This window comes from Orcinus orca, chromosome 2 (assembly GCF_937001465.1).
Source record: "Orcinus orca chromosome 2, mOrcOrc1.1, whole genome shotgun sequence".
Lineage (NCBI taxonomy): Eukaryota > Metazoa > Chordata > Mammalia > Artiodactyla > Delphinidae > Orcinus > Orcinus orca.
The window spans coordinates 510671-530376 of NC_064560.1; the positions used below are offsets into that span (position 1 = coordinate 510671).

Genomic DNA, 19706 nt, shown 5'->3' on the forward strand with positions numbered 1-19706 from the left:
CTTGAGGATGCTAACCTGAATATAAACAAGTGGGTTAAGTTTTGGATAGTGATGTAATATAAGACACATGAGACCTTAAAGGAGTCCCAAGCATTCGTAACTTCAGTGCATATAGACATTTATAAGTAACTTTACCTACATTACTTTAGCTTATCAAAAAGGCAGCTGATTGTAAAGTGTGCTAGTATTTTACATTTACCACCAAGAGAAGACACTGCCTGTTCACCTGGGACACAGTGTCAATTATAAAACATATCCCTAGGGAACTGTGCTCAAATTTCTACCAATAGGTCACAGGTAACTTTATTTTCTCTCCCTATGTGAAGGAACATTCTAGAAAGGCTCAAATGATGGAAGTTTTGCTTCATTTAACCTCACTCTTTTTTTTTAACACTAGAAACTTAATTGCATAAATATTATGCATTTATGTTAAGATGCAAAAAAATGGGCATACAGAATGTAACGAGCACCTGCACAGGGTCTGGCAAACAGTTAGTGCTAAACAAATGTTGTTGAATTAATGACATTATTTGACATGCCTGGAGATTGAGTTAAATCATTATCAACTTTTATCAGTTTTAATTTTATTATATTCATGTACTGTCATGAAGCTCAAGGCAAAATGAAAATTAAATGTAAATGCTTATGAAGTATAAACCCAGTCTAACTACTAATTATTAAAACTATAACATGTTCTTCACCAGCATCATTTTATATTCTGGGGCTGTCTTTCACAATTACTAAGAGGTAACAGAAGTTGTATCTCCTTGGGTATAATACATGGGTGAAAATGAGATAAAATCTCATTTAACCCCCAAATTTCTATGTTTAGGTTAAAATTTGAATGAAAAACAAAACAAAACAAAACAAACCCTATTCTATTCCTGATTTGTGATTAATTTTTGGTATGAGTATTGAAAAAACAAACATTTTATGGATTTTAATTATTAATTTGGGTTAGTATGGAAAGGATTCATTAATATCATGTAAAATCTTTTCCAACCACAATGCTCTAAGACTGTAAATCAACTACACGAAAAAGACTGCAAAAAACACAAACATGTGGAGGCTAAACAATATGCTACTAAAAAACAAATGGATCACTGAAGAAATCAAAGAGGAAATCAAAAATACCTAGAGACAAATGAAAATGAAAACACGACAATCCAAAATCTATGGGATGAAGCAAAAGCAGTTCTAAGAGGGAAGTTTATAGCAATACAATCCTACCTCAGGAAACAAGAAACATCTCTAATAAACAACCTACCCTTACACCTAAAGCAACTAGAGAAAGAATAACAAGCAAAACCCAAAGTTAGTAGAAGGAAAAATCACAAAGATCAGAGCAGAAATAAATGAAATAGAAATGAAGAAAACAATAGAAAAGATCAATGAAACTAAAAGCTGGTTCTCTGAAAAGATAATCAAAATTGATAAACCTTTAGCTAGACTCATCAGGAAAAAAAGGGAGAGGTCTCAAATCAATAAAATTAAAAATGAAAAAGGAGAAGTTACAACTGACACCACAGAAATACAAAGGATCATAAGAGACTACTACAAGCACTATATGCCAATAAAATGGACAACCTAGAAGCAATGTACAAACTCTTAGAAATGTACAACCTTCCAAGACTGACCCAGGAAGAAATAGAAAATATGAATCGACCAATCACAAGTACTGAAATTGAAACCGTGATTTTAAAACTTCCAACAAACAAAAGTTCAGGACCAGATGGCTTTACTAGAGAATTCTATCAAACATTTAGAGAAGAGTTAGCACCTATCCTTCTGAAATTATTCCAAAAAACTGCAGAGGAAGGAACACTCCCAAGCTCATTCTATGAGTCCACCATCATTCTGATATCAAAACCACACAGAGATACCACAAAAACGAAAATTACAGGCCAGTATCACTGATGAACATAGACCCAAAGATTCTCAACAAAATACTAGCAAACCGAGTCCAACAACACATTAAAAGGATCATACACCATGATCAAGTGGGGTTTAGGGATACAAGGATTCTTGAACATATGCAAATCAATCAATGTGATACACCATATTAACAAATTAAAGAATAAAAACCATATGATCATCTCCGTAGATGCAGAAAAAGCTTTTGACAAAATTCAACACCCATTTATGGTAAAAACTCTCCAGAAAGTGGGCATAGAGGGAACTTACCTCAACATAATAAAGGCCATATATGACAAACCCACAGCCAACATCATTCTCAATGGGGAAAAACTGAAAGCGCTTCTTCTATGATCAGGAGCAGGACAAAGATGTCCACTGTCGCCACTCTTATTCAACATAGTTTTGGAAGTCCTAGCCACAGCAATCAGACAAGAAAAAGAAATAAAAGGAATACAAACTGGAAAAGAAGAAGTAAAAGTGTCACTGTTTGCAGATGACATGATACCATACATAGAAAATCCTAAAGACGCTACCAGAAAACTACTAAAGCTCATCAATGAATTCGGTAAATTGCAGGATACAAAATTAATACACAGAAATCTGTTTCATTTCTATACACTAACAACAAATGATCAGAAAGAGAAATTAAGGAAACACACATCAAAAAGAATAAAATACCTAGGAATAAACCTACCTAAGGAGGCAAAAGACCTGTACTAGGAAAACTATAAGACACTGATGAAAGTAATTGAAGATGACACAAACAGATGGAATGTTCTCGGATTGGAAGAATCAATATTGTCAAAATGACCATACTACACAAGGCAAGCTACAGATTCAATGCAATCCCTATCAAATTACCAATGGCATTTTTCACAGAACTAGAACAAAAAATATTTTACATTTATATGGAAACACAAAAGACACTTTCCTTTGTGTTTTTCTTTACTTTTAAAATTGGCATAGTGAATATATAACCATATGCCAACTTATATAATTCTTGAGGTTTAGAACTTTTTGTAGAAGTTGCTTTTCAAAAACAACTCTCCATTATTTGCATATCTTAGACTTGGGATATTCAAAACAAGAGCCACTAGCTACATGTGGCTACTTAAATTAATTAAAACTTAATATAATTAAAAGTTTAGTTCCTCAGTCAGACTAGTCACATTTCAAAACCCACACATGGCTACGGGTTGCAATATCTGAAGAGTAAATCTCCGTTATCATAGAAATTTCTTTTAGATAGAGCTGTCTGAAACCACGGTTTGATTGGGATCTATATGAATAATGAGATATTATTTTTTAATATAAATGTGCTTTCTTTCCTCTTGCCTTTCTGAGCACATGACCTCTCTTGCACTTGACCCCTGAGGTATCCTTCTGCCTTGGGAAGATGAGTTTTGTTCTAGAAGTATGCAAGAAAGGAAACCAGTATAATATTCACCTCCTGGTCCTAGAAAATAGGAGTTTTCAAAAGGATAAGAGTCTTGCAAATTAGGGTATTTTCTTGAGGAAAGATGTTTTAAATTTCCTTCTCTCCCATTTCAAGGGCCAGACCTGATATACTAGACCAATAGTCTTCAAAATTTTTGCTCACATATCTCAATACATTTTTGAAAAGGTATGCATCCTCGTCTATTTTGAATTGACATCTAAAAATGTTCATCATAAATTTAGTCATAAAAGATGAATTTTGTGATATATTTGACATCAAATTTTGACTCTGCATATTTAGTGAATTCAATTTATGGAAATGTCTTCTATATTATGTAATCAGAAAAGCCAGTCCCCATTGTTGAAATAATCAGCCAAATTATACTTACTGTCAGCTAAGAAATGTGTGACTTCAAGTCTTTAAATTCACAGAAGGGTATTAACTCAGATCCCTTTGATAACTTTGTCACTTCTGAATTGGATGACAGAAAGATAGATAGATAGATAGATAGATAACAGATAGATGAATAGATAATAGATAGATAGATAGGCCGACAGACAGACAGATAGATAGACAGGGAGACAGGAGATTGGGCATGTGTTCGTTGCCTCGATGAAGTAAGAAGTTGCCTTTTTCAGTGTTTCTTACCAGAAGTCCTTCCTGTCACAGGGCTCACCCTCAGGAGTTATGTATTCTAGAAGTGTCCTTCTGCTTGGTGCTCCAGAAGTTTTTTACTCTACTTAGTGCAATGTGCTTAGAAGGTTTAGGCACAGTGAGAGCTATGCTTTCTTCCTTCCTTCCACGCATCCATTCTTCCTTTCTCCATCTACTACCTACACACACCCTCTCCATCTCTCTCATGCCTTTCCCATATTAGTCATTCCCTCAGCCTAAACTGTCTTCCGGATTTCATATTGGCTCCTTCTACTGATATTAACAGCTCAGCTTCCAGAAAGAACTATTAATCTTCTTTGTATCTATTTCTCCCCTTAATTCATTTCTCACTCTAGTACCACGGACTTAAACTCTCACCTCTCAACTGAAATGTCTATGACCGATGATCTCTTAATTTCCATATTTAATGTGCTCTTTTCAGTTTTCAAAGGCAAATGACCTCTTAGGGGCAAATGATACTGTTGAGCACTCCTCCTTTCTTGGCATTGCTTCCTTTCTTGTCTTTCCTGAAATTGCCCTCTCCTGGTGATCTCATCACATGTCGGTCTTCCTCTGTGACTGTTCTTTGTCACTGGTCTTCTCTTGTGGCCCACACCCTCTGCCGTTCATCTTTGCGCAAGACTTCAACCGCCTCCTACATACTGATGGCTCCCATATATATATATATATATATATATATATATATATATCTCCAGTCCAGAATCTCTCCTGACACCCAGATTCATATATTCAAATGACTGGACATCTATACCTGGATGAAAGCAAATCCCCCATCTTTTCCCCAAATTGTGTTCTTCTCACGTTTGGTAAAGGTTACTAACAAGGTTAGCAACTAAGGTTACTTAGTTGTCAAAGTTAAAACACCAAAACAAAAACAAAAATTCATACTCTTTCACCTCTTTCTCATAGCCAACATCCAATAACTCACCAATTTCTGATACTATTTCCCAATCATTTCTTGTATTTGCTCTTCCTCTTCACCCACACTGTCCCTGTATTAGGTCAAACTCTAATTACTTTCCACTGAATCATGGTAATAGCCTGATCAGTCACCCACTCACACATTTTCTAGTGAGCCAATCTGCTTATGTCTCTTCCTTGTTCAAAACTCTTCAGATGTTCATGTTACCCAAATGAAAATGCATACAGAAGTTCTTGGTAAGAGAAGTGAACAAGCAGAGATCCTCATGGGTCTTTTCTCCCCCAGGAGTGGTAGGAAGGGAGCTGAGAAGAGTTCAAAGATGCTGAGTTGGTGGGAGTGGAGAGCAGTGGAAGGCAGGAGAGGTTCAGGAGAAATGGAGCTCTTGATGAGGGCTTGGGTGTAGACTGGACTTGGGGCCAAGGGCTTAAACACAGACAAGATGGGTTGTTCTTAAAGTCTGAGTGTGGCTCAGTTTGGGTTGCCAGCAAAGGAGACCAGTTGGATATTTGGGACAGAAATCCGGGGCAAGAATAATGAATGTGGAAATGCTGGAATACCTTTTAAAGCTAATAATAGATAAACAGGCAGATTTGGAGTTGAAGTCCATACGAATACAGGACACAGTTTACACGTAATAACAGCACTGACAGAAATGTTATCTATACAAAATGGTATCTCACCAATGATAATATTAAATTCATCATATTTTCAATGATGATTGAGATTTAACCAGTATCTCCAACACCCTTCTCTAGGAAAAGGAAAGACTTTTGGCATGTTTTTACCTATTACCTTCCACTCCCTAACATGCTTTCCGAATCATCTGGTAGTTTAGATTCAGATTGTTACTGTGACAACACCATCCGCTTTCATTTTACTTTATGCCATTACTTTTAAAGAAATTCTTTCTTAATAATCTGACAAAATTTGAAAGCCATATTACCAACACAAATTCATATTTAGCTATAAATTCTAATGATTTATTTGTTCATTATTGTTTCTATAACTCATGTTATTCTCTTCCTTAGAATCTTCTGTTTTGCTGGAAAACATTGTAATTTTTTTCAAAGAAGACCCCTGGGGGATAACTTTCCTAAGTGCTGACATTTCTAAAGGCTCAATGTCTTTATTCTGTCCTTAGTCTACTCTCACTGGAATGCTAGTTTTGCAGGGTATAGAATTCCAGCATAAAAAGTGTTTTCCTCTAAAGACAGTAAAGGTTTTTTTGTTCCTTTTTCTTGTAGAATTTATTGTGAATAATGTTAAGCCTAATGCTGGTGTGATTCTTACTCTTATGTAACTTTTTCCTTTCTTTTAATTTCTGGAAACACCAAATTTGTATTTGTGTCTAGGCGTAGATAAATTCTTTTTCCCTACTTGGCACTAAATGGATCTTTTCAATCTGAAGACTAGAGTCTTTCTTCAACTCTTCAACTTACAGAAACCACCCCCCTCCTTTAAAAAAAAAAGACTGTTTCTTCTTTTCAATTGCTCTCTTTTTGTGTGCTTGCGATTCTTATTCAGTTTTTACTTTTACTTTACATTTTTAGCTATTTACTAGACCTTATCATCCAGATAATTACGTAGTCATATCCCAGCATCACACATAACCTAGTATTTATCTCTTTTATTAAATTTATTACTTTTTCAAATATATTTTTAATTTCTAAAAGTTCATTCTTAATCTATGAATATTTCTTTTTTATTCAGGCTTTTTGGGCCTAGTAGTATCCCTTGGGTCATTCTGAGGATATTAATTTTAAAAATTTAACGTTATCTTCTGTTCTTTACATTATCTCTTTCCTCTGAAGTTAGTTCTGCTTATTAATCTTGGCTTGCCTCTGATACCATTAACCTTCCTTAAAGATAATTAAGATCCTTAAAGATATTAAAGATTCCTTAAGGAAGATTAAGGTCTTTCTTAAAGAATATCCTTAAAGATATTCTTTAAGGATGTGTAGCAATCTTTCTCCAGTAGGCTTCTTTCTTGCTCCCTAAATAATATCATTTATATTTTACATTTAAAAAATTTCTTTGGACCTTATATAATAGGATTATATTGTATGTCTGCTTCTGAAACTTGTTTTTATTTTGCTCAATATGTTTATGTGATGTATCAATATTGATAAACACATTGCTGAAATACATTCATTTTTCACTGCTGCATTGTATGACATGTTATGACTGTACTATCATCCTGTTGTCCATTTTCCTGTAGGTTGACATTTGAGGTGTTTTTATTTTTATTTTTCCTTTTTTGTTGTTATAAAAAAATGGTTCCATTAACCAGTTTGTAATAAGTCTTTTCTACTATTGCTATATATCACAATTCACTTTTTACAAAAGATTACTGCTAGTCACAAATATTTAGGAAGATAGAGGTATGTTAAATTTATTACAGGAATTAAGTGCTTTAAATAAAAATACTTTAGATAAAAATACTCAACAGAGAGAAATATCTCTAGCAACAAGGATCTTAAAGGGAAATCCCTAAACCTATAGGAAAAGAAATTTAAGTGAAGATAACAGAAATGGGATGAAAAGAGATCCTCAAAGAAAATAATAAAATTTACAAATGAAGAGCTAAAAGACTTCAGAAACTTCCAGTTCAGTCTTTTTTCATATAAAAATTTTACCCATAGGTTTTATATCCAGTCTTTATTGACAGATAAGAAAAGTGGGATTCATGAAATTATGTGACTTTTTCAAGGTAACAAAGAACTTAGTGATTTTTCATTGTAGTAATTCAGACAATAAATAACATAGAAGTCATCTTGAGCTTCTGAAAGTAGCAGTAATACAATTTTCTTTTCACCCAAGAGATAAGATAAGTCAACTTCCCTCCCCCTAATCTACCTGGGGTAGTGGTTTTGACTGCACCAGCCATGTAGAACATGGTAATAAGCACTGCCATCTTAGCCCCGTTTCATTTTACACATAAAAACTGACCAGGAGAAGGTATTGCTCAAAAATTAGTTTGGCACAAACGTTCAGCACATTTTTCCCCCAGATAAATCTGACCAAAAAGAAGTGAAAAGAAATTAGTGACCTGTGGTGACATTATTCAGTATGGTATTAGAGATTCTAGAATGGATTGACTTGCAGTCTCTTCTCACCTTTGCATTCTGGATGCAGGGACAGAGGGCCCAAGCTGCACTGGCCTTCACGTCTGGGTGAGGATTTTTTAGTAGGGACCACAACAAACGAACTCCATCTAAGTGATCAATTATCCTATTGTGAAACAAAAAAACAGAGGTAGAGACTGTAATTAGCACATGAAAATAAAAATTTAAATGGCCTATCTATTCACACAATTATAATTATTTTTTCTCCTTTTGACATTTCGCTTAGCTACTTCTTTTCAAAACTTTAACAACAGCAGGGACATAACATGCTGTTGGGTTGTCAGCTCTCTGATTTCAGTTTTAAACTCGCTGACACAGAAAGCAAGCTCCACGATAGTTACGATTCACATGAACTGAAAACCAAGCCACGTAATTCTTTAATTAGCTGTATACAGACTGTTACCTAAATGTAAAAATACTGGTTTCTTTCACATAGTAACATCTAAATACTTTCCAAGACAAATATTTATGGCTCAAAGCTGTGCAGTTACCTTTTCTATTTGGTCTGTGTTTAACTGACTTACCGTACGGCATGACACAGTTTAACCTCTTCCAGTACTAATCTAGCACTAGGAATTAAAATCAGTACAACACACTGCATCCTTTGTGGGGCTCAAATAACACATAACTTGTTTTCCATGTGCTCCCTTCCCAGCAAGACCAACATTGCAGACTGTGTTATAGTTACTTAAACACACTGTAATCAAAATATCTTCTTGACTAGCTGAAAAATGAATTATCATCAGAGTCATCTCCACACCATCTGTCTTCTGTTTATGTATCAATCAGTCCAGGGAGCATAACCTTGCATTAAGGTCCATCAAGTACTTGCAGTTGAGAAGAAGGTCAAACAAAACTTAATATCCTTTACAAACATGGCTTTGTTCAGAAAGATAAACTCAGAGCATATGAAAAAAGATAAAGAACATCAGAATTCCTTTGATTTTGAACCTCAAGTTGAGTTAAATACACGTAGTACTTAGCCACAGATAGAATAAATACTACTAGCTTGGCACCATTCAAATTTTTTATTGAAAATTGACATTAAAAAACTATATTTCTTGATTATCTGAGTATGCCAGGGGGAAAAAATGTATTATTCCAAAGGTTCCAAGTTGGATATGTTTTCCATAACCTTATAAAACAGTTGGTAATGCAAATAGCTTATAGTAAGATATAAACTATCTCTTTAAAAGATGATTTTTAATAAGAAAAAAGCACATTGAGAAAGTATTTTAACCCAGAGTTTAACTAAATAGCTTTCTAAAACTAAAGCTTTCTGTCTGTATCATGCTGAGGGAAAATAAAGTTTTATTTGTTGATTTATAGAAACTATAAAGAAAGATACTGAACACACTGTACCTCACAATGAAGGAATAACTTTGCAAACTTAAAAAAGCTTACTGGTTTACATATGCCACTGAAAGTGTAATTAATGGAGATCCGTGGGTCTCTATTTTTTCACATGCAATTTCTCAAAGAACAACAGTGAATGTTAATCCATCCTACTCTCTCACTAACGTAGTAGTAATAGTTGCATTAGCAATATTTAGCCATACAATGAGGGACACAGCTTGTCACCAGAGCGGAAGTCATCTGCATGGCACATATTTTCAGTTAAAAAGAGGCATAATTCAACTCTGGATCCCCCCAGGAAAGCTTTCACAATTAGCAATAAAAATTCACCATTCATTCTAAAACCAGATGTACTGTCCTTGACCGTCACCCCAAACCCTAGGCAATTCATCAGCTGCTTAGTTACAACAGATGGGGACTGTGACCCCATTATAGATGTCTTAAAAGACAGCACAGCACAGAGTAATTACCTTAGATGAGGAAAACATTTGCAAACACAGGAACTAACAAAGTCATGGGTAGCAAACCTCAGAGTTTAATTTTGTCCCTCCATCTCCCTCATCCTATGTGTCGAGTCATATACTGTGGATTTCCTTCAAATAACTCAAGTATCTCCCCCTACTTCTCTGTTCTCCCTGCCAGCATCCTAATCCAGGTGTCTACTACCTCATATCAGGATTGGTACAGTAGTTGCCTAACTTGGTTTTATGTCTCCTGTTTCTCTCAATTCCAATCCATCCCATAAATCCCTGGGAAATTAATCTTGCTGAAGGAGTTTTGAGAGCTTCTGCGGTATCTCCTTGCCAGCAGGGCCCCGGGGATGTTCATTCTGTCCATCACACCACCCAGAACGTTCAGTCAATGCTTGGTGAACAGTTCACAACTGAGAGGTCACTCCCAGGAGACAGTCTCTGACAGCTTCCCGCTGCCTGCTTGGTATTCACACCCCAGTTCCTGAATTCAGTATTTAACATTTCCAGTGAGCTGGTTTATTCCTCCAAACTCCCTACATTCAGGTGTTTGCTCATAAAACTCTTTGGCCATCTACTAAACACTAAGTGCTAAGCATACGGAAGTAACACAAACAGTCAATTCTTATTACTCAGGGTAGTTCGCTGTATAAAGTCACTGCAAACAGTGAATTTGTAGATACCGAATCATTGCTCCTGGGGGAATATAGTGTTTTGTTCCTAAGAGCCTCTGGTGAGAATATTTTCGTTAACTGATCAATACATAATCTTGTTCTATGTGTGTTTCTGTTTAAAGACACCTTACTTAATACACATTGGTGATTCACTAACACTGAACCCACGGGCAATCCAATACACATACTTTCTCTGTGAGGCACATCACAGCCCCCTTGCATTTTGGCACTATGCTTGGGGAACATTTTAACCAGGAAGATCACCAGCTCAAAGGACGAAAATGCAAAAAACGTGGCACTAAATACTGGGAAGACGACACTTGTTTACAAAATGAGAGCGGATACAAGAAGGCAGAGTGTGGTCCTGTTCAACCCCAGCTGGAAACACGTGCACCAGGCAACTCCAATTTTTCGTGGCTCCACACGTGTCCGTGAATAACTGCAGAAGTGCTATACGGATTAACTGGGGGGATTACAAATACATTTTAGCAAGGATGTGAATACACAAATACAGAATGTGCAAATAATGAGGATTTTAATTGTCCTTTAGGAAACTGCAGTCTAGCGAGTGTGTTAAAGAGACCATAATAATCTATTCTGGTAAATGCTACAATAGATGCGGGCATGGGGTTCCATGTGAACACAGAGGGGAGACACTGTTAACTCCCAAGCCACAGAAATTCTCCCAGGACTAAGCCTTTGCCCTGTCATCTCCATCTTTTGCTGAACAATCCGTACTTTAAGGTCTACCATAAGACCTCTCCCAAGTCCTCTGGCTTCTCCCTCCTCTGAGATTCTTTTGAGTTTTGCTGCCCTCATTTCTAGCACTCATAACACATTGCTTTGCAATGTAGGCAGGTGCGTATGCTTCTTATCTCCCCAAGTACTGTGTAATCTCCTTGACAGCAGGAATCTGCTACTGCCCGCCATGCTTAGGGCAGCTCCCGCAGACAGTGAGTATTGGTTAAATGGACCTGAAACAAGACAGCCTTTGCCTACTCCTTTTCCGATGAATCAAAAATCTCTCCCAACACAAATACATTCATTTTCAACCTCGTACTTGGAAAGTGCACGTTCAAATTCAAAATCTAACCAGTAAATTTTTATTTGGAGTTGCCTCTAAGTTGAAAGTGCATTTTCATAGATCTTCTTTACAACTTTATTGCTTTGAATATACAACGCTGGGCTTGTAAATGGTATTCATTATACCACTGCCCATTTTCAGTGGGTCTATATCTCCTTTTGTATAGTTCTTTAATTTGATTAGCATCTTTTTCTGAATTCACTTCCAGCAGTATGTTAACTCTTCCTGCTTTTATTGTCAAGAGAATTTTACATTAATACTTTGATATTATAAAAACAAAACTGAACTATATGTTTCCAAAATCTTCAACTTTATCATAGAAATCAAACTGTGTGGCTGACAAAATAACAGTTCTTGAAAGATGACTACACGTTCATGTTCCGGCTCTTAAAAACAAACACACACACACAAAAGGCACAGCTGCTTGTTGTGGCTTCTCAGTGTCTTTGGTTCTATTAACTCTTGTCAGGATTGTTAACAAGTCTGGCTGGCTGGCCTGCCCGCTGAGGCCACATACACGAACAAATGTGAACAGTGGGCACCCACACAGCCAGCACGGCTGAGGCTGCAGAGTTTCTTTCTGGCAATGCCAATACATCTATTTTGAAACCATAATTTTGCATCTTTTCTAAAAATTTCACAATATTTGCTGATAAATGATACATGGCTCAACCTAAATGTGGTTATAGCCTAAAGGAACACGATGTTCGTAAGCCACACTATAAGATGCAACTGAAATCTATAGGTTTTAAAACCAAGTTGGCAATTCCACAAAAATGGAAACATAAATGGATGTCAGAATTAATGATCACTGTGAAAAACTATGATTAGAAAAGAATTTTATATTTTCATAAAAATTCTCAGAGTTTTAATGTTTATATCTCTGTGTATTCTTTTAAAGAGGCTATGGGAGACCAAATTGGGAGAAAAGATGTGAATGTAGCAGCCTCTGGAAATGCATGTCAAGTGTGTCCCAGAATTCCTTGGCTTTGGTAGAGTAGAAGGATAGTCTATCCTTTTATCGTTGTGTAAGCACTATGACAGAAAAGCTTTCAAAACTTATTCACTCATACGAAAAGTTATGCATTCACAGAATAATATTAAGAAGGCCCAACAATTTTTGAGGTCCAGCTCATATTCAAATAGTCCCATTTCTTTGCAAAACTTTCTTTAGAGCTTTTTAAAAAACAAACAAAACCTAGATTCAAAAGGGATCATACACTGTATTCTTGATATGTCTTTTTAGTCTCTTTTAATCTAGAACATTTTTATGGCATTGACTCTTTTAAGAGATCAGGACTGTTGTAGAAAGTCCCACAGTTTGAGTTTGGCTGACTGCTTCCTCAAGGTGTCGTTTGACTTTCCCCTCTTTTCTCTGTACAGACCTTCCTTGACTTATCCATGGGGCTGTGTCCTAATAAACCCAGCACAAGTGGAAAACACATTTAACACACATAACCTACCGAACATCACAGCTTAGCCCAGCCCAACTTAAACATGCTCAAAACACTTACATTGGCCTATAGCTGGGCAAAATCATCTAACACAGAGCCTATTTTATAATAAAGTGCTGAATATCTCTTGTAACGTATTGACTAGTGTACTGAAAGTGAAAACCAGGATGGCTGATGGGTACAGAATGGTTGTGAGTGTTTGAGTTGTTTACCTTCCTGATCACATGGCTGACTGGGGGCTGCAGCTCACTGCCACCGCCCAGCATCATGAGAGAGTATTGGACTGCATATCCTACCAGAATTAAAACAGATCCAAATAAATGGAGATATACACCATATTAGTAGATTGGCGATCTCAATATTGTTAAGATTTCTATTCTTTCTAAATTGATCTATAGATTCTTAACAATTATTAAAATTCCATAAAGCTTTAAAAAAAGATTTAGACAAGATGACTCTAAAATTTATACATAAATGCAAAACATCTCAGATAGCCCAAAGCATCTTAAAAAGTTGGAGGACTTAACACTCCTATTACAAAGCTATAATGATCAAGATAGTGTGGGACTGACATAAGGATAGAAAAGTAGATCAATGGAAAAAGGAGTTCTGAAATAGATCTGCTAATATACAGTCAATTGAATTTCAACCAAGGGACCAAGCTAATCAACTGAGAAATAGTGTTTTCAATAAATGATGCTAGATCAATTGAATATCATATGAAAAAATTAACTTGGACTCCCCTTTCCACACCACACTTAGAAACTAGTTTGAGGTATATCATATAGTACACTAGCCATGAAAGTAAAATTGATAACTTTAACTTCATCAAATTAAAACTTTCTGCTGAAAAGACAGCCTTAATACTGACTGGGAAACATCATTCCACAGCACATAAATCGAACAATGGATTTGTATCCAGAAAATGTGAAGAACTTCTTCAAATTGCCAAAAAAGATAAACAATCCAAATTTAAAATGGACAAAAAACTTGAAGAGACTACAAAATAACATATATACACACGAAATAAGCACATGGAAAGTTATTCAACATCATTAGTGATCAGGGGAATGCAAAGGAAATCTACAACGACATACACTTTTACTGTTAGAAGGGCTAAATTAAAAAAAAAAAAGAGCAACATTAATGTTGGCACCAATGGGAATGTAAAATTGTACAACCACTTTTGTATACTATTTGGATGTTTCTAATAAAGTTAAACTTCTACCCTATGACTCAGAAATTCCAATCCCAAAACAGGGCAAAACTAATCTATAGTGATGGAAATCAGAAAGTGGTTGCTTGGGGTGGGAGTGGGGATTGACTGGAAAATAGCATGAGTGCACTTTCTTGGGTGAAGGACATGTTTTCTATCTTCTTTTGGCTGGTGGTTATATGAGTGTATACAATTGCTAAAATGCATCAAACTGAGCAATTAAGTGTTAAAATAACCTATAATTTTGAACAAAAAAATTCAGACAAAACCCAACACATATGCTTCCATTTGTTTCCAAATAGAAATAAAACTATTTAGGGAGGCATTCTCAAATATAAAATGATGAAAACAGAGTAAGATATGAATTACCATAAAAGGCAAGAGAGGGGCTCTCCCCAGACTGCAGGGCAGTGGGCACTGGGGGGCCGTGATAGGACAGGCAGCCCGGGTGTCTGTAGGGTGATGATGGTATTCTGCTTCTTGGCTTGGGTGGCAGGTATATGAGTCCTCCCTTTTCAAGAATTTACTAAGCTGTACGTTTACGTCATGCACCTTCCTTTATGTATATTATATTTCACAAATTAGAAGCTTTAAAAATGTGTTTTAACTTCACTATAAACACACACACACTCACACACACACACTCTCACACACACACACACTCACACACACTATAAACACACACTCACACACTATAAACACACACACTCACACACACACTGTAAACACACACACCCACACACACTATAAACACACACTATAAACACACACTCTCACACACTATAAACACACACACTCACACACACTATAAACACACACTCACACACACTATAAACACATACACACTCACACTCTCACACACACTATACACACACACTCACACACACTATAAACACACACACTATAAACACACACACACACACTATAAACACACACACACTATAAACACACACACTCTCACACACACTACACACACACACTCACACACACTATAAACACACACACACTCTCACACACACACACACTTACTGTCACACCCAGGAAATGGTACTGAAAAGCCAATTTGTTCAGCTATGGAGCTAAGCACACATCACACCTGGATGGATGAGATATATAATGTGGATAAATAAAATCCAAATAATCCTCAAATTAAACATCCCCAGAGCTTGCTTTAAAATGAGGAAACTAAGATTCAGAAGATTAAATTATTCACATAATTAATTTTCATTTGGCATTTCAGTATCTCAGTTAAATCCATATGCTTTTAAAAGTATACAGATGAAAAACAAATAACAGAAGGAAAAATGTTCTTATTGATACAAACATATAAAACATATATTCTATTTTATATCTTACATAAACCCTAAAATGTCACAAGGACTGGTTTCGTGGTAAATGAAATTTCTGGGCAGCCACAAAGAGATTAAATCTCTTTTGTATGCAAACAAGCACAGCTTTATTTTTTCCCCCCTTTTAAAAAGAACAAATAAACCCAATGTAAAAAAGAAAAAACTATGTAAATGCAACATAATTATGTTTAAACCACAGAAGACAGGAAATTTAGAGTTACAGATTCCATGGTAAGTTTTAATTCTATCCTTGTGTATATGTTTTATAAAAGAGTCTTTCATTACATGATCACATAACACTGGACTATGTAACAATCAGTTCAGCAAATGTTTGTTTTACAATGTGTGGAAGGAAAATATTTTACAGGATAAATTGTAGGAAATTAGTATATTATTTAGGTAAACTGTCATGTAAAACTTCTTAGAATCTTGGGCATTTACAGAATATTAATAGAAACATTTTTTCTTGATTATTTTCTAAAGAACATGAAAATTAATTCTTTTGTAGTCAGGCACTTATATTTGAAAGCTGACCTTTAGGTTTAAGGTTATTCTGAAGTAATGAAAAACTTAGGACATTAGAATTTTAGCATGTTTTGAATCATGTATGCCAGGAATTTTGTATTAAAGGCACAGGAGAGACAAATAAATCATGAGGATCTACAAGTTCCTAAAAAGTCTGAAAAACAGCCCTTATTATCACTACTGGCATTTGCTAGGCTTCCTGACAACTCATATATCTGAAATTTGACTTTTTCAAAAGGAAAAGAAAAGCATTGATCCTGACTTTCCTGTATTAACTATATTTCAGGCTAACCAAATGGTTAGCAATCAACTCTAAGATAAACCTAGTAAAAGTATTAGGTTATAAAGGTAAAGAAAAAATTCTCATGCCCTCCAAATGAAAAGATCAAATAACTCACAAAGAAACATGAATTCGACTAACATCAGAATTTTCCCAAAAAAGGTATGAAGTAAGACAACAATGGAGCAGAAGTTTTTTAATTCAAGAAAGAAAGTGGGAACCAAGAATTTTATATCTAGCAAAGCTGTCCTCTGAGTATTTATAGGAAAATAGCTTCACTAGATATAAACATGTGTTTCTGCACAGCAAAAGAAACAATCAACAAAATGAAAAGGCAAGCTACGGAACAGGAGAAAATATATGCAAGCCATACATTTGATACGAAGTTAATATTCAAAATACATAAGGAATTCATACAACTCAATGGCAAAAATAAATAAATAAATAACTCAATTTAAAAATGGGCAAAGGAACTGAACAGACATTTCTCCAAAGAAGATATGCAAATGGCCAACAGGTATATGAAAAAATGCTCAACAGCACAAATCATCAGGGAAATCCAAATCAAAACTACAGTGAGATACTGCCTCACTCCTCATTGGAAGGGCTGTTATTGAAAAGACAAGAGATTAAAAATATTGGCAAGAAGTGGAGAAAAGGAAATCCCTGCACACTGTTGGTGGGAATGTAAACTGGTATAGTCATTATGGAAAACAGTATGGAGGTTCCTCAAAAAATTGAAAATATAACTATCATTTGATCTAGTAATCCCATTTTTATGGGTATATATCCAAAGGAACTGAATTCAGTAGCTAGAGAAGATATCTGTGCTCTTATGTTTATTATAGAATTATTTACAATAGCCAAGATATGGAAACAACCTAAGTGTCCACTGACAGATGAATGGATAAAGAAGTTGTGGTATATTTATACAATGAAATATTATTCAGCCTTAAAACAGAAAGAAATCCTGCCATTTGTACATGGGTGAACTTGAAAGACATCGTGCTAAATGAAATAAGCCAGACACAGAAAGTCAAATGTTGCGTGAAATCACTCACAGGTAGAGTCTAAAACAGTTGAACTTAGAGAAACAGTGATTCGAATGGTGAAGGGGCTGGGAGTGGAGGAGATGGGGAGATGCTGGTCAAAGGGTACGAAGTTTCAGTTATAAGATGGATAAGCTTTAGAGACCTAGTGCCCAGCATGGTAACTGTATTAATAATAATGTGTTGTACACTTGAAATTTGCTAACAGAGCAGCTTTTAAGTGTTCTTGCCATACACCAAAAAAAAAAGTATCTTTGTGAGATGAGGTTAATTAGCTTGGTTGTTGTAATCATCCCACAAAGTATACTTATATCAGAACACCATGTCATACACCTTAAATATACATAATGTTTAAATTTGTCAATTATACCTATATAAAGCTGAAAAAAAGAAAGGTACTTTAAACATATAAAAACGTAGGGAATTCTGTATCCATGAGCCCTTTTTGAAGATTCTACTAGGGGATGAGCTCCAAAAATTAAACTCTGACTGTAAAACTGCAGCAAAAACTGGTAATAAGTATATGTGTATATATGTTTGCTGGTCTAGATTAAAACAGGGGCAGGGTCAAGGGTAGAATAATAATGTTCCAATTTTACATGTTATGACAAAGTAGAAACAATGCACTTTAAAGTGGAGAGGATAAGGAAGAGGAAAAGAGAAAAGTGAAATAAGCCCATTGATTACTATATAGACAATGGGTGGGAATTAAAAGATACCAGCAAGAACTGAGAAACTAAATAGCAAATAACTACATAACAGAAAGGAGAAAGCAAGCATTAGAAAAATGTACAGGTACAAAGACAGTGACTAGAATGAAACAAAAATGCAAACTTTTCTAAAAAACACCAAAAAAAAAATTAAAGAGCAAAGATTACAAATCTTACAGAGAAGAGCAAATATAAAAGAATATGAATAAGTATAAAATATTATGACATTGTTGAGACCAAACATCAATGAGTGTGAATGGGTTTAGCTCACTTATTAAAAATATTTTTAGCTTGGCATACAAAGCAAGACCCATCTATATACTGTATGAAAGGGCACACCTAAAAGAAAGTGGTTCAACAAAGACTAAAGATAAAAGGTAGACCAAGATATTCCAGGAAAATGGAAAAACTATGAACGCAGGGGTGAAGATCCTTATAACAAAGTAGAAATATCAAGCCAAAACTCATTAAACATGACAAAGAAGAGCTCTTGAAAAATTAAAATCCACAATTCACAATGATTAGAAACATTTATGCACCAAACAATATACTGCCTGCCTTTAAGAAGCAAAAACTACATGAGTTGTAAGAAGACATAGGTAGAAGCACACTAATAATTTTAATACACCATTTTCAGTATGAGACAGATCAAATGCATGAAAAATAGTAAGTAGAGATAGAAGGCTTACATAACTTAATAAAATAGATCTTAAGAATACACATCAGGACTTCCCTGGTGGCACGGTGGTTAAGAATCCACCTGCCAGTGCAGCTGACACGGGTTCAAGCCCTGGTCCGGGAAGATCCCACATGCCGCGGAGCAACTAAGCCCGTGTTCCACAACTACTGAGCCTGCGCTCTAGAGCCCACGAGCCACAACTACTGAACCCACGTGCCACAGCTACTGAAGCCCTCATGCCTAGAGCCTGTGCTCCACAACAAGAGAAGCCACTGCAATGAGAAGGCCACGCACCGCAACGAAGAGTAGCCCCCACTCGCCACAACTAGAGAAAGCCCACGTGTAGCAACGAAGACCAAACACAGCCAAAAAAAGAAAGAAATTTATTAAAAATATATATATATATATACATCAAACTCTACACTCTATTGAAAGAGGATACATCTTCACCCCAAGCACCTATAGATGCTTTGTAAAAATTCATCTTCTATTGAGTCATAAAGAAAACACCAGTGAGTTCCATAAAAAGTGGAAATAAAACACTGACTAAACTGCAACATAGTAAGAAATATCTAACAAAAACAAAAAATAAAAAGGTTCCTCTTTGTGGAATTAAAAAAAAAATTCTATTAAACAACACCTGGCCTAAAGGGAAAATATAAACTGAAATTAAAGAACGTCCTAAAAATAATGATAATGAAATCACTACATATCAGAATGTACAAGGGACATTTAAAGAAGTGTCAAAGAAAAACTCATAGGACAAAATATTTTTATTATTAA

At 35.4% G+C, this 19706-nt stretch overlaps 1 protein-coding gene across 1 annotated transcript in view; it reads right to left on the reverse strand.

The window, feature by feature from the left end:
- Positions 1 to 19706, reverse strand: part of ODAD2 (outer dynein arm docking complex subunit 2) — a 303897-nt gene that overhangs the window by 150074 nt on the left and 134117 nt on the right. Inside the window, exon 20 of the mRNA XM_049705317.1 lies at positions 8069 to 8183. Within this exon, the coding sequence (XP_049561274.1) occupies positions 8069 to 8183 (115 nt within the window). The remainder of the gene's footprint in view (positions 1 to 8068; positions 8184 to 19706) is intronic.